General features: G+C 45.0%; 1 protein-coding gene; it reads left to right on the forward strand.

Moving 5' to 3' along the window:
• Positions 1–993: 993 nt before the first annotated feature.
• GSTUM_00009250001 (uncharacterized protein) lies at positions 994–2624 on the forward strand (the record flags this gene model as incomplete). XM_002840576.2 has 9 exons in its annotated part: positions 994–1096; positions 1160–1445; positions 1531–1631; positions 1689–1709; positions 1763–1917; positions 1973–2085; positions 2142–2270; positions 2336–2549; positions 2612–2624. The coding sequence occupies exons 1-9, from the start codon at positions 1043–1045 to the stop codon at positions 2622–2624; spliced, it is 1086 nt and encodes a 361-aa protein (XP_002840622.1). The 5' UTR covers positions 994–1042.
• Positions 2625–13688: the final 11064 nt, after the last annotated feature.

A 13688-nucleotide genomic window follows, 5' to 3' on the forward strand; every position in this document is an offset into this window, starting at 1 on the left:
CTATCACACATCCACCGTTTACCCCCAAAATTTGTATCTATTCCCCTCAAGGATTTCGGTTCGAATACCCCCAGAACATGGTAATAACGAGTTTTTAATAGAAATTCCAATTCTATGAGTTCCTGGAGATAACGAAAATTCCCTCTAGGCTTGGTTTGATCCTTACTTGTTCAATTGGGCGCCCCAACTCCAAACCACCTGGTCATCATTCTTGATCCTGTTACCTTATATTTCTGTCCTTCCAGAAATCGTGATCGTCCGGTCGAATGATCCGAGATCACCACCGGCCATCCACCGGTTTTAGGCAACCCCCCGGATACTGTACAGTGTTTTCTGCGAGTTCCAGACCGAACTCACTGTGCAATCCGTGTCGGAGCGACCGTCGTTGACACCGATGTCTTCTCCAACCTCCACGTTCCAGGTTTCATAGTCTTCTTATATTCCCGGCCCCCCCCCCCTCCCCCATACCCTGCTCTGCATTTCCAAGGTCTGCAGGTGTTTTAGTGGATGTTGCTGGTGTGACTGGTTGCAGGGTGGGGTTGTGGTATCTTATGTTAGGGCACCGTCCGGCGGCGTATCGTGTGCCTGGTGCAGTATGTGAATTTGCGGTTGATTGAGAGAATAACATTTTGATTATACTGCACCAGTGTGTTCTCCATACTGTAACTGTACGCAGATTTTTTATCCCCCATTCAGTGTCATGTGATATCACCTGGTTCCCACCCTGTTACCACCGGTTTCCTATGCCAAGACCGCCCCCCTTCTTCCACGTTCGCTTGAATCCACCCCCGAGTTATTTTTAGAATCAGAGGTTCCACCGTGGTGGATTTCCACCATCAAATTCAGGTCGAGTGAGAGGTCGTGAGGCTTTTCATCTCGGAAACGCGCGAGTACGTATCTGAAAATTGATGAATCATGTCTTGGCATTCTCCCTCGCGTCGACCCAGATTTTCAATTTACCTCGCCACTCCAACCAACCAACCATCCCAGCAACAGCACCTTCCAATCTTTGCTTCTTCGACCCCGAAACAGAGGGCTCACAATGGGTAACTCTAAGAAATACCCGGAGTCTTCTATTATTGATGAATGTGAAGTCGTAAGATTTGCTAGCTAAATTTCGGGGGGTGCGCGGTGGCTAACAATGCGGCAAAATTTCAAGGTCACTTACCGCATGCTAGCGTGCAGACTCGAAGTGCATGCCAATGTCGCGAAGCAGATGCTCTACGAGTTCCACAAGTGTCACAAGAAGAAGGATGAGAGTATCCATGCTACGTACATCATCACTTGCGAGCGGAAGGTCATTGAAGAGGCCGAGGATGGTGATGATGATGAGGACGAAGATGAGGATATGAACTTGAGCCCCTTTGAGGTTACACCGCGGGAAAAGAAGGAGGGGTTTAAGTATCAGAAGGTTGTCAAATTGATTGGTGAGGAGAGACTTGAAGGTTTGTTTTCTCTTATTTTTTCATCTTGTTTTTCTCTAAGATGGTTTGGGGGCGTGGATGGGTGGCTAATGTGGGGGGGTTTCAGAAGTTAAAGCGGAAATCGAAAACATCAAGACAGTTCACGTTCATAGTCTTAGACCGAGCAGGATTAAGGATTTGACTGTGTCGTCGGCTTGCTCGGAGAGGGTTCGCGCGGAATTCATTTATGAGGATGAACATGCTGCGGGAAGCATTTAGGGCAAGATAGTTAATCGTGCCGCGATTGTGGGTCCCTTCTCCTTGTTACTGGCACTGAATTTGTGCTAACCGAGTGACAGAAAGCCCCGAGGCCGAACAGGCCACCAGCCATACCGCATGCCGTGGCTACCGCGGCCGTGTCGAAGGCGAGTGAGAAGGCTGAGACTAAGGAAAGAGTTGAGGCCAAGTCAAAACGGATACAAAGACTAAGGCGAAACGTGAACCTGAGACCAAGGTAGAGAATAAGCCCACTTCTACTCAGATGAAGCGTTCTCAATCGGCAACTTAAGCTGCACTGATGAAACTGGGATCTTCTATCTGTTCACTTCATGGGGCAATGCTGCCATTAAGAAGGCGGAATCCAATCTTTCTTCAACTGCGCATAGTCCTAAAACTGAAGAAGGTTGGTTATACTCACATCTTACGATTACCATGATGGATACTCATTTGTGATTTCAGTCCCGGTTAAAATGGAACTTGGTAGCGAGGAAGAGGAAGATTTTGAACCTACTCTCCTTAGAGATACCGCTGAAGATGTCAAAAAGAGAAGGGAGAGGGATGATGAACTTACTAAAATGATAGAGATGAGTGATGATGAAGGAATGTTTTGTGCTTGCCAACTTGATTGTTTCCCGGGCGCTAACAGTTGACAGATATCAAAGCTAAGCCTAAAAGGAGAGTAAGGGAATATGTGAGCAATGAGGAGGAAGAAGAGTTGGAAAAACAAGTTCCAGAAGTTCAAAAGCCGCCAGAAGACGAGCCTGTCGAACTCCCTACCGGTAGTGTTGTGAGCGCTGTCACCAAAGGCGGTAGAAGACGCGGGAGGAGAAAGGTCAATAAAAAGGTACAAGTTAAGGATGAGGATGGGTATCTTGGTGAGCATTTGTCCTATTACCCGCTCCCCCACACAGACTGACATTTCTTTACAGTCACAAAGCTTGAGCCTGCGTGGGAATCCTTTTCGGAAGAGGAGCCTGCGCCAAATCCCAAGCCGAATCCCAAGCCGAAGCCCAAGCCTGCGCCAAAGGGTAAAAAGAAAAGCGCGGGACCCGGGACTGGGCAAGGGAGTATCAACTCTTACCTCTTCACAAGGTAGTCTATATCGCTTGATACCGTGCGCTCGTTCACTATTACACCCATTGTTACCAACTCCTACCTTTCTCTTGCCGCTATATCCTTTGTGGAATCAGAACTTTGCCTCTCGTTGCATTTGGTTTGATTTTTGTACATTTTTAAGTTTACATTCGGCTAGACTTTCAATGTTCGGGATGATCAGGGGTAGCGGGAGTTCGTTGGTGGGTTGTACTTTAGAGATTCATGTCGCTAATTAGGTGATCATGTTGCGTCACTCGGGAGTTTATTTTGGTTTTTTGTGATAACTGGTGAGGGGGATCTGTGCGAAATATGGTTTACGGAGGCTCCAGGCACCAATATTCCGAGAGAAGGACACTGCCTTGTCGGATAGGATATTGATGATAGGTATTGCCACGCCACACCTTTCGGGGGGGGGTCAATTTTGTAAATCATGTGACCAGCTAGCAGGGTAACCCCACCACCCGAAATTTTATCCCACATTCTTCCCTTCTGCATGCAGAGCTTAACCAACAGACTTAACACACCTCCATTGAACTCTCTACAACCCACAATGACCAGCAAGCGACCTCCCCGAAAGGGCAAAAAAGCCTGGCGCAAGAATGTCGAATGTCAGTGCCGGTCTCGAGAGCATCGGAACGAATAGAAATCCACATTCACGAGATATCACTCGTCAAACGGGCGGGACTCGGTGGGTGAGCACGGTGGATCGGAATGGGGCGGTGGAGTCACCGGATATATGCAGGGAGCATCTCGCCCGCTCCTCTCCCCCCATCGGACGGTTTCGATTTTTGAGTAGCGGTCTCGGGTCATGTGAAGCGGGTATCATAATTGCCATAATTTTGTTACTTGGTATCACACGGCCGTAGCAAGAGCTATGCTGTCAGTCCGGGCCACATTATGGATGTATGATTTGTGGATACATTCTCCGGGTGTGGGTAGCAAGGTTTCTGGCTCGTGTATTGAGCAACGCTTCTAAATTTAGTGTGTGCAAAGACTTGACCCATAACCTTTGTATTGTGCCATCCACAGAACACGCAGCGACTGCAACCTATTTGTCCTACTTGTAGTAGGTACGAGTAAGTATTAACCTCCAGGTTCTGATCCAGCAGCAGATCTTCGGTTTTCTTAGAAGTTATTAACATTCGTCACAACCATACCCGACTTCCACAGACTTATGCGCACATCCTAAGTACTTGTATGGTGAGGAACACTTAGACCGCCTCAACAAGCATGGCATCAAGTCTGGAGAGCAAGATCAAAAAGTTTCACTATCAAACAGAGCAGTGCGATTGCTTGAGTAAAATGAATAAATCAGGATAGTCTGCACAGAAATACTCAATTTGACGATATGGTACGGTATTGTAATCAAGAAATAGTCTACGGAGTTCTTTTTTCGTGAGATAAACAAATGAATCTCCACCGGTATCTCGCGGGTTTGTTCTGGGAAGCTCTCTCCTACGGGAACGAATAAGTCTCGAGGAAGCGTATGATCACCATCGCCTCCCGGTTCCACAGCCTGGCTTTTTTTTTTTTTTTTTTTTTGGGGGGGAGAGAACCCTTGGCCTGCGCTATGCCATCAGGATCTTCGCTAAGAGAACCGTGCCACCTTCGAACCGGCTCTTTCTGTCGGTTTTTTCTTCTCCCCCCCACTCCCCCTCCAATCCCCCAGCGACTGGGCTGCGGCTCGTGCCTTGGCTCGGGACCGCGCGGCGAAATGGCACGACACGGAAAGAGGCCGGCGAAAAGGCCGTGTCAATGATAGGTCCAGGGATTGCTTTCTCGGGATACACACCCACCCCTTACCGCTTATCACTAAATGTCACCCATGCACTAAGTTTCACTCGGTCTGAGTGGCTTGGACCATTCCCCCTCCCCACTGGAAAACATTTCGGGGCCTTGTCCGCCGATTGCCCTGCCCCGACCGTTTTACAGTGCTCCATAGCGGAAGGGAAAGCCACCTCCACCGAACATCGGGTCTCACTCGAGGATCTTGAAGGCCTGTCTTGACCCTTAAAACTGCTGTTCAGTTTCCTTTGCCTACATGCCATACTCACCCACCGGCACGTCTCGTGCGAAACGTGCGAAGGGAAAAGGTAGATGGTGGAGAGGGGAAAGCTAGCCTCTAGCTAAACACCACGAATTAGCGAGTGAGATGATAGGATTTCATTCCTATTCACGTCTGCTCGAGATCCTTGGTGTCGAGATTTTGCTCCCTGCTACTGCGCGCTCTATCGAAAATATTTTAACATCCCCCGGTACTATACGTACGGTATGACCTTTGGGCTATCATATTCCGGCTGGATCCGAAAAAGAAAAAGCGAGGAGTGTAGCATCAAAAGTGGAATGCCATTCTAAGTATTAACTTACGACTATAACATTGCTGGTGTTGGGCTTGCTTTTTAACGGCACCGATTTCTACCGACATCCTAAAGATCGCCGACAGCAAGTTATGAGAAGGAGGTGATAGGGAGGGGAGAAAAGAAGAGGGGAATTAAAAAAAAAAAAAAAAAAAAAAAGCTCCCCCATATCAGTTACCAGTACGAGTACTGTACAATACCCAGAAGTTTTTCCCCCCAGCGACGCACTTTTCTTTGCATATTGACCAGGATTTGTAATCCAGGTCGCTTAAACCCGGGGCATATGCTGATGCATTTCCCAAAAAGTCGAGCGCTCCTTCCACTGCATAAGAGAATGCGAGATTGGGCTGGGATTGGGGTGCCACATATGGTAGTTCCAACCGGAGGAGTCCAGCTGCTAAAATATTCTAATTGTTCTAATTGCTTACCCTCTCCTGCGCTTGAAAGGTTGAAAGCGATGGAGAGGGGAAAGAGAGGGGAAAAAAAAGGGACTCCGCCGCCTTCCGTTTTCCCCCATATGGTAAGGTAAAAAAAAGTGAGCGACATTACAATTACCAATGATGGAACCGCGAAGCTAGCTGGTGGGAACTTTTTCTATTTGTCATTTTTACGGTTGGCTTTCTCATCGGTTGGAACGGTCAAGAATGGAGAGCAAGCGATTTGCGAGCATAACTCGAGACATCAACACCGCATATCACCACGCTCCTACACACACCAAATATTTGGGGCTAACTGACCAACCGGCCACTCTTGATGAAGTCTTTCCCGATACAAACGATTTTACTGTTCCGTAGTAGTGAAGCCGTTATTCAGGTACATGTTGCCGTGGTGGGTGCGTGGAGCGGACCGATGCCTGGCTATCTGATGCATGGCAAATCGAAATACGGACTATGAGTGCGCTCACGTGGAGCCATCGGTGCGCAATGCTGTACAATATAGGAATCCACCCGCTCCTCCATCTACTCCTTCTCCTCGGATTTCCACGTCCGGTCTACACTAGGCTCGGGAATCGTTTGCAACCTCCTCGTTCTCGGCGTGATACAGCTATAATAACTCTATAATCACAGTATGCTACCGGTTTCGGTATCGCGAAAGGAATAGCTGTGGTGGTGGCAGAAAAGCTGATGTACTCGTCCCGGGCAAGAAGTAGTGCCCGAACATTGAGGGTTTAATTTTGTCTGCGTGGGCGGGTGCGCAAGGTTGACTGGTCATCAATTTTTTTTCTTCTAATCCCTGTGTTCGAGTGCTCCCTGCCCGAGAGGGGCAGACGGCACCCACAAACCTCAGTACCTTACTAAGGTCCAGAGGCCGAGTGCTCTGGAACCCAGGGTTCGTCTACCCCTACCGTATCATGTCATACCGGTTCTGATACTATAGTATAGACGAGCATTTTGGCAGCGATTTATCTGTGTCGAGATAGCCGTGCTTCGGAGCTCGGGGAGTCGGGCCAAAGCGGGAGCTATCAGAGGGCCACTTCTGACTCCCCCCCCCCGGGGAGCCGGGGATGCCCGAGTTACGTACATGGGCTCATGCGGCGGCTATCGCAGTTCTTAGAGAATCAGCATTGATTGCGTGTGCCCCCAACAGCCCCCCTCCCCCGCAGAGAAACTCCGTAACTGAGTAAATTTAGGCCAGGAGAGATCAGCGAGGTAGCAATCATGCCACAAGAAAGGAAGCCCTACTCTTCCTACAGAGAAGGTGTGATATCGATATAGAACTCTGATTAGTAGAAAGCTCGCAGCATCGATCAGTAGCCAATTCCAAGCGCAGTACTTTGCACATACGCACACTAGTGCGAACCTGCATGGGGTCACCGCACACAAGATTTGAGCAACGCCCCCGGAGAACGTCTGGCCTCGTACCGGAATCCCAGTCCAAGGTGGTGCACTTCAAATGCCGTGAACCCGTGATCACAGTGACGCTGTACTAGTACAAATTAATGTATGTTCCCCAACACATCCGCACCGGCAATGTCACCATGGCACAAGGCTAAACTTACCCGCTCGACAAACGGACGGACGGGCAATCGTGCAGCACGATAAAGTGCAAAGGACGCCATGAGTGATGCGCTGATACTGTCAGAGCAATTAAAGTTTCGTGGGAGCCAGCGAACTCATTATTTCCTCCCCCCTCCCCACAAGAGTGCAAGAGCACAATCCGCGTTTCCGGGTCAGGTGGCGGAGGGCAGCTCCGCCCCCATAGAACTGCCGATCCGGACCTCCGTAATCTCCTAAACTTACTCGTACTTTGGGCGATGAAGGGAGAGAGGAGTAAGCTTTCGTTTGGCTGCTCCGAGTGATACCCGAGTGGTCCTGAGTGTAAGAGCTCCAAGTTGGGCTAGCGCTCGCGTGTTCGATACGAGGGACAGTCGACTTATCGTGGGGCACGGAATCATGTTCCCAGGTTTGGATGGACTGTCACTCGCGAAGATTGTATTGTCAATCATGTCGTATCATTCGTCCTACGGAGCACGCAAGGCAACCTGCCTGCTGCGAATTCTGGTGTATCATAATCCGGTATGCAGGTGGATGGCGCAAAGGGGAGGGTTGTAGTCAATATAAGGAAGATTACAAAGTAGGGTATTTCCGATGATCGCGGTGGTGCACATCAAGCCTCGCATTAGAAAACCATGTAGTAATCCCCCTCCGCCCACCTTCCCAACGCAGCATTCTTCTCCCTTTGACGCAGTAAAGTGAGTACCGAATTTAATGTTCCTCCAAATATCACACCCCTCCACGAGAAAGTCACTTGCTAGGCCTAGCGATCACAGCCAACGCGATTATAAAGCTCTGGGGAGCGAATTGAACGTAGGCCTACGGGAAACCTCAGGGTAGAACAATCAAAAAGTTCCTACTAAATCCGTAGATCATCAGCACCACGGAGAATTACCTCAAGTTCCCTCTCCACCCAGAATGGATTCGAATCAACATATTATTTGAATAGTTTGCAAGTTGTTATTAGCCAAAGTCACTCAATGGGTTTTTACCAGGGGACCCTTTTTCACAGTGAAGGAATGAATCCTTCGTCCGGATGCCGAATTTCACGGAACTTTAGCTCGAAAGCTAGAGGAACGCTCGGTTTGAAAGGGTGTGGTTGAAGTCTTCTGATGGCGACCCGGCCAATAAGCCCTTTCTGACCCCGGGGATCTGGGGAGTATAGTATTTACTCGAACAAGTGGCATTTCTTTAAATTTTTTTTTTTTACCCTTTTAGGTAGAAGGCAGTCCCAAACTGTGGCTCCGCCAATACAAACGAGAGGGGGGGTCGGTGCATCGCTAGCCAGAGCCCTTCTGACACCATGGCTTAACAACGGGAGTGGAATGAATTCAATGTTAATTCCCTAGTACAACCGCTTAAACCATGCAACTAGAGCTAAATCCAACGGCACAGCTGTGCTTCCGAAACACCAAGCATTCACCACACCTTCACACACTCACAGGCACGGGTATTGGATCATCACACATCACTCACAGCACACTGAGCGCAGCAAAATCAGCGAACAACAAAGTTTCAAAATCAAAAAAATTCAAACTGTAGCTTGAAAACAACTGCATCCCAATCCCAACTCCCCGTATCCAGTTTTTCTTCTCCCATATCCCACCTCACATGGTAGAATAGGTGATGATTCTGAACCACACACCACCTCTAATCAGCCAACCTCCAACTCACATCGCCTAAGGGAAGGGAAGGAAAGACTCACCTCTCAGGCCTCAACTTCATCAGAATCCTCCCTCCACACCCGGCACAAATGATGATCATTTCCTTCCTCCTAATGCTAACCATAGCATTACAAGACCAGCACCTGTAAATCACAACAGCGTTCGGCTCAGCAGTTGCCGGACCTCCCCTGCCCATACCGAAGCCCCCAGGTGGAGCTTCACGTGCAGTAGGCCTACCCCCACCCCCACCCCCAACACCACGAGCACCACCATGTCCACCAGTACCTGCGGCGAAGCTAGCGTCGGGACCAACAGGGCTCGCGCGAGAGGCATTGCTCTCAGTGCTGGTCCAGCCGCCGCTATCAACATCTGCTTCGACTTGGGCCTCGATTTCTGGCACTGCCTGTGAGCGGCGGGTGGAGAGAGAATTGGAGAGAGCGGAACTAGAAACGGCGGCAGCGAAGGCACTGGCGATGTTGGACGGGCCCGGGGAACTGGGGGAACCGAAGAGGGAATCCGGAGAGCCTGGGGTGGTGGTTTCGATGTCCCCGGCATTGTCGCAGTCTGCTCCTCCGTGGACATAGGCCGAGGGGCGCTCGTGGAGTTCTTTCTGTTTTTCTTGGTCGTAGGCAGACATGGTTGTTCTTTTTCCGTATTGACGATTCTTTTTTTTGTGATTTTTTTTTTTCCTTCCCGTGAGTGATGAAGGCCAAGAGCGGTCGGGGAGAATGGAGGTTCAAGTTGCAGTGTGGTGTGATTGACGAGTGATGGTGCGTGGATCAGTGCTTGCGTGTGTCGCGGTGAGCGTCGGTTTTTGCTGCTTGGACGTAAGCACAGCTCAATTACGACACTAGCCTTGTAATAACTTTTAGCTAAAGCGATCTTTTAAAGTGGCCGTTTTTCAATTGGTAGCATACGTGAACTAAATATAAGAATCCTGTTTTGCACACTCCTCGATACTGGTAGAATGATCTTGCTTAATTAGAAGTCCGAACAACACCACGGGAAATCTTGCTTCAGGCTTCAAAGAGTCAAATTATTATGATAGGCAGTCTTCTGCGACTTTCGATTAGAGTTATTCGTTGTTTGGCAATCCCTCCCGCTCCAGCTTCCCGCCAAACTCAGTCCAATTTTCCTGTGCCAGACCATATCAATGTTCGGATACTGGAGGAAAATAGGAAAAATAATGAGCTACAAAAAGGAAGTAATCGCCTGCTTTCTGTTTTCTGGCCGACAGCTCCTGACGGAATAGTTGGGCTATATATGTCCCGACAAACCCTTCCAAATACTCCCCCAGCAACCTACAGGTTGCTATACTCTCTCAGAAACATCACGAAATCAAAGAATGGCATAAAGCACCTAATCTTGTTCTCAGCTCTTCCGAGTCATTCTCCAGCCTCAAATAGCCCTCTGTCGTCCTCTGAAAATTCTTCTGATATTCTCAACCCCTCCCCCCCCCCAACCTCTATCAAAGGTCATCTTCTTGCTAGAACCCTCCTAATAATATTATAACATAGAACCAGGACAATCAGAGACCTTCCCACCTTCATAGATAAAAAAAGTCTACGCACTGATATGCCACTTGTTCACTAACTCACTTTCAAGAAAACCCCTCCGGCCATGGACATTCAACCCGAACCAACTAAACCCGAACTTCCACCGGAGGAGTTTAAGAACTTGAACACACATCCACACAGCAAGGCCAAAGGCATCATCTTATGGTACCGGATCTAATTAACAGTGAGTCTCTGCTCTCAGCAAGTAGCATTTAGATCCCATCCAGCATATTGTCCCGATCGCCTAGTTTTTGTCAAGAAAGTAATACCTATGATATACCAAAGTCAAGGTTCGGAACATTAAGAAATAAGCCCTATTTTCCCGGTGACTTAACTAGATATCTAAGCCCTACCATAGCCTTAAAGTGCTATGACAAATAAAAAATCTTGGCTAGATGGACATCAAAGATAGAAACGCCCAGCCGTCTAATAAACCCAGAGGTTTAACTTATTTTAAGGCAGATCAAACCAGAAAATGTGCCGAGAGCTTTTTTTTTTCCGACCAAGAAAATTCAATGGAAGGACGATGGAACCAACAAATCACTGATAACATACAACTAAGATTTCCTAGGTTGTGATAATATAGGGCGAAGTCGGTTCCCACGTATTCTACGCCCAGCGTGCCACCCCATACAAACTCGCAAGTCACCTCTGGATCTTAAGATGAAACAATGTCTAGTCGTCTTGAGTTATTATATTGAAGACTTAATACTTGTCCTATGGGAAGACATAGTTTCTCTTGCGATTCTTACAGCTCTTTGAGGAAATTGCCCACCCAGCCGGTACGAAACTACAAGTCTCTAAAAAATGCCTGTCTTTGGTGAGATACATCCAATGGCACAATTTTTTTGGTAATATGGTTAGTGTATGAGTTATGGTAGTGCTATGGAAGCTCATGCAACCTGCAAGAATTACTTCTGAAAGGTGAAAATCAACAAAGTTCCATAACCCTTCAATTCTTAAGCTTCAGATAGAAATCAACATACCAGAACTTCCTACACAATACCTACTATCATAATATTGCCTAATCCTAACCATTTGCTACTCTCTATCTAAACCTAGTCTCAATACCTAAAACTCCTCTACTACTATCTGAACCTGCAGTATACTATATATAACTACTGACATCTCCCAATTCCAGCTGCTAATATACAATACTCAGGAGTATATAAAATAAAGTGAGTAAGCCTTGGTAATTACTAACAATGCAATTAATAAGCAACAACTAAATATGCTAAATATAGTACAATATTTAATATATGATACATAATTCACCAAACAGGAGCAATATTATACAGACTTACCACAGTATACAATAACTTAAAGTATAGCTATATTCTCAATAATCTTCAAACTAATAGGTGTACTAGTATAGTTTGTATAATTCAAAATGTATAAGTAGTAAGAGGCTTTAGCTTAGAAAGCTGACTTTCAAAACTAGTATAGGAATTGATGATTTATTTAATTGTTATACTGTTACTTGAATTGTACTACTTGGTTGAAGAATACAAGATATTTATCTAGAAAAAGCAAGATTCTGCTCTGCTTAAGATAACAATTTTTGAGACTTAAGTAATTAGTTGTCAAAAAGCAAGTCAGATCAGAAGCTCTGAAGCAATATTAACTTTTGCTTCTCTTCCTGTACTGCATTCACCTACTTGTTTGTTTATTTACTAATACTAACTTAATCATACTAGTGTGAAAGAAGATAAGGAAATTGTAAAAATACAACTTGAATAATTAAGAAACCAAGTTAGCTCTAATAAATTAAATAATAGTAGGCAATTATTATTCCTCTATGCTACTTTAATTAATTAATTAATTATTATACTATTTTTATTCTTTTATATAATTTATGAATAAATAAAATTTAATAATATTTGAATTTAATAATTATTTCTGAGTATGATGCTTTTAAAATCAAAATTAGCTCATTCTTTCATGCTTTATATTCCAAGTATGATATAAATTATAAGATTAATGCCTAGTACTCTGTACCTAAATCTTACTTGTAAATCTTTATACTTTTCATTATACTTTCTTTCAATCTCTTTTAGTTACTATAAATCTTTTTTTATTACTTCTATAAACTCAAGCAAAATAGTGTATCTACTACTTATAGAACTCTCTTTTTTACTTTTTTAACTTTTTTACTTAACTCAAGTTATTATTCTCCTACTTACCATTCTATATTTAAGTTTCTTTCTATTCTTCTTCATATATTAAACTACACTCCTTACAAAACTTTCAAACTTTTTTCATATTTCCTCTTAATTAAAGGTTTTGCAAAAAGAAATATGTTGTAAGGAGGAGGTAGGGTACTAAATCAAGCATGATTACTTGGCTGTCCTTAAGGATGAAATTATTTTCATGTAAAATTTCATTAATTTTTATAGAAATAGGTTTTTACTATAATATTATGATTAATTAAGCTCTCTAAGATCAATCTAAGTCCTAGATTTTTCTCTCTTATCTAAGAGCTCCTCCATCTTCCTCAAAAGCAGTTCTTCATTACTTAAGGCTCTGACCTGTATCAAAGTACTACGTCTACTAAGCAGCTATTTCTTATTAAAGTCTCTACTCTTACTTGAGCATTCAACTTCTTAAGCTATTAGTTCCTGTCTACGTTTCAGCCTCTCTACCTTTTAAGAAGTTATTTCCTGCCTATGTTACTAACTCCCAAGTAGTTAGTTCTCCCTAAACTCTCTACTTCTAAAGCTATTGTTTCTTGCTCAACTCTCTGCCTCTGATACTGATGTTTCTTACCTGAGTTTCCACCTCCTAAGTAGGTATTTCTTACCTGAGTCTCCACTTTCCAGCAGCTGTTGCTTGCCCAAGACTCAATATTGTACCTAAGTATTCAAACATATTTTGACTAAGTACTCCTCTCTACCTACCTGTCTAATATATCAGCCAGCCTCATAGTATATCCCATAACTCCTACCTTACCCTAGACTTAAGGCCTAATTGTAAGCTTCTCCATTCAATTGAATGAAATCTTATTTAAATACTAGGTAAAACTAGATTTTCATTACAGCAAATTGGATATTCATGCCCCGCTACATATCTACTAAAATCAATAAAAATACCAGCTTATTCTCCAATTCTTATCCAAGCAGATATTGAAGATCTTATAGTTCATATTTATATGATCTCTTAAAATAAGTGTTCTTTATTCTAATAATTGTTAGAGAAGTTTGATTTAGGAGTCAGAAGAAAGGACATACATACTGCTTTAATAAAAAAAGACTCTCACTAATAGTTAACAATGTGGAAACCCTCAATCTCAGAGTAGAACTGTATAATTAAACTTCAGTAAGCTGAAGAGCCTGGGTATATA

The sequence above is a fragment of the Tuber melanosporum genome (assembly GCF_000151645.1).
Source record: "Tuber melanosporum whole genome shotgun sequence assembly, scaffold_54, strain Mel28".
NCBI classification, from domain to species: domain Eukaryota; kingdom Fungi; phylum Ascomycota; class Pezizomycetes; order Pezizales; family Tuberaceae; genus Tuber; species Tuber melanosporum.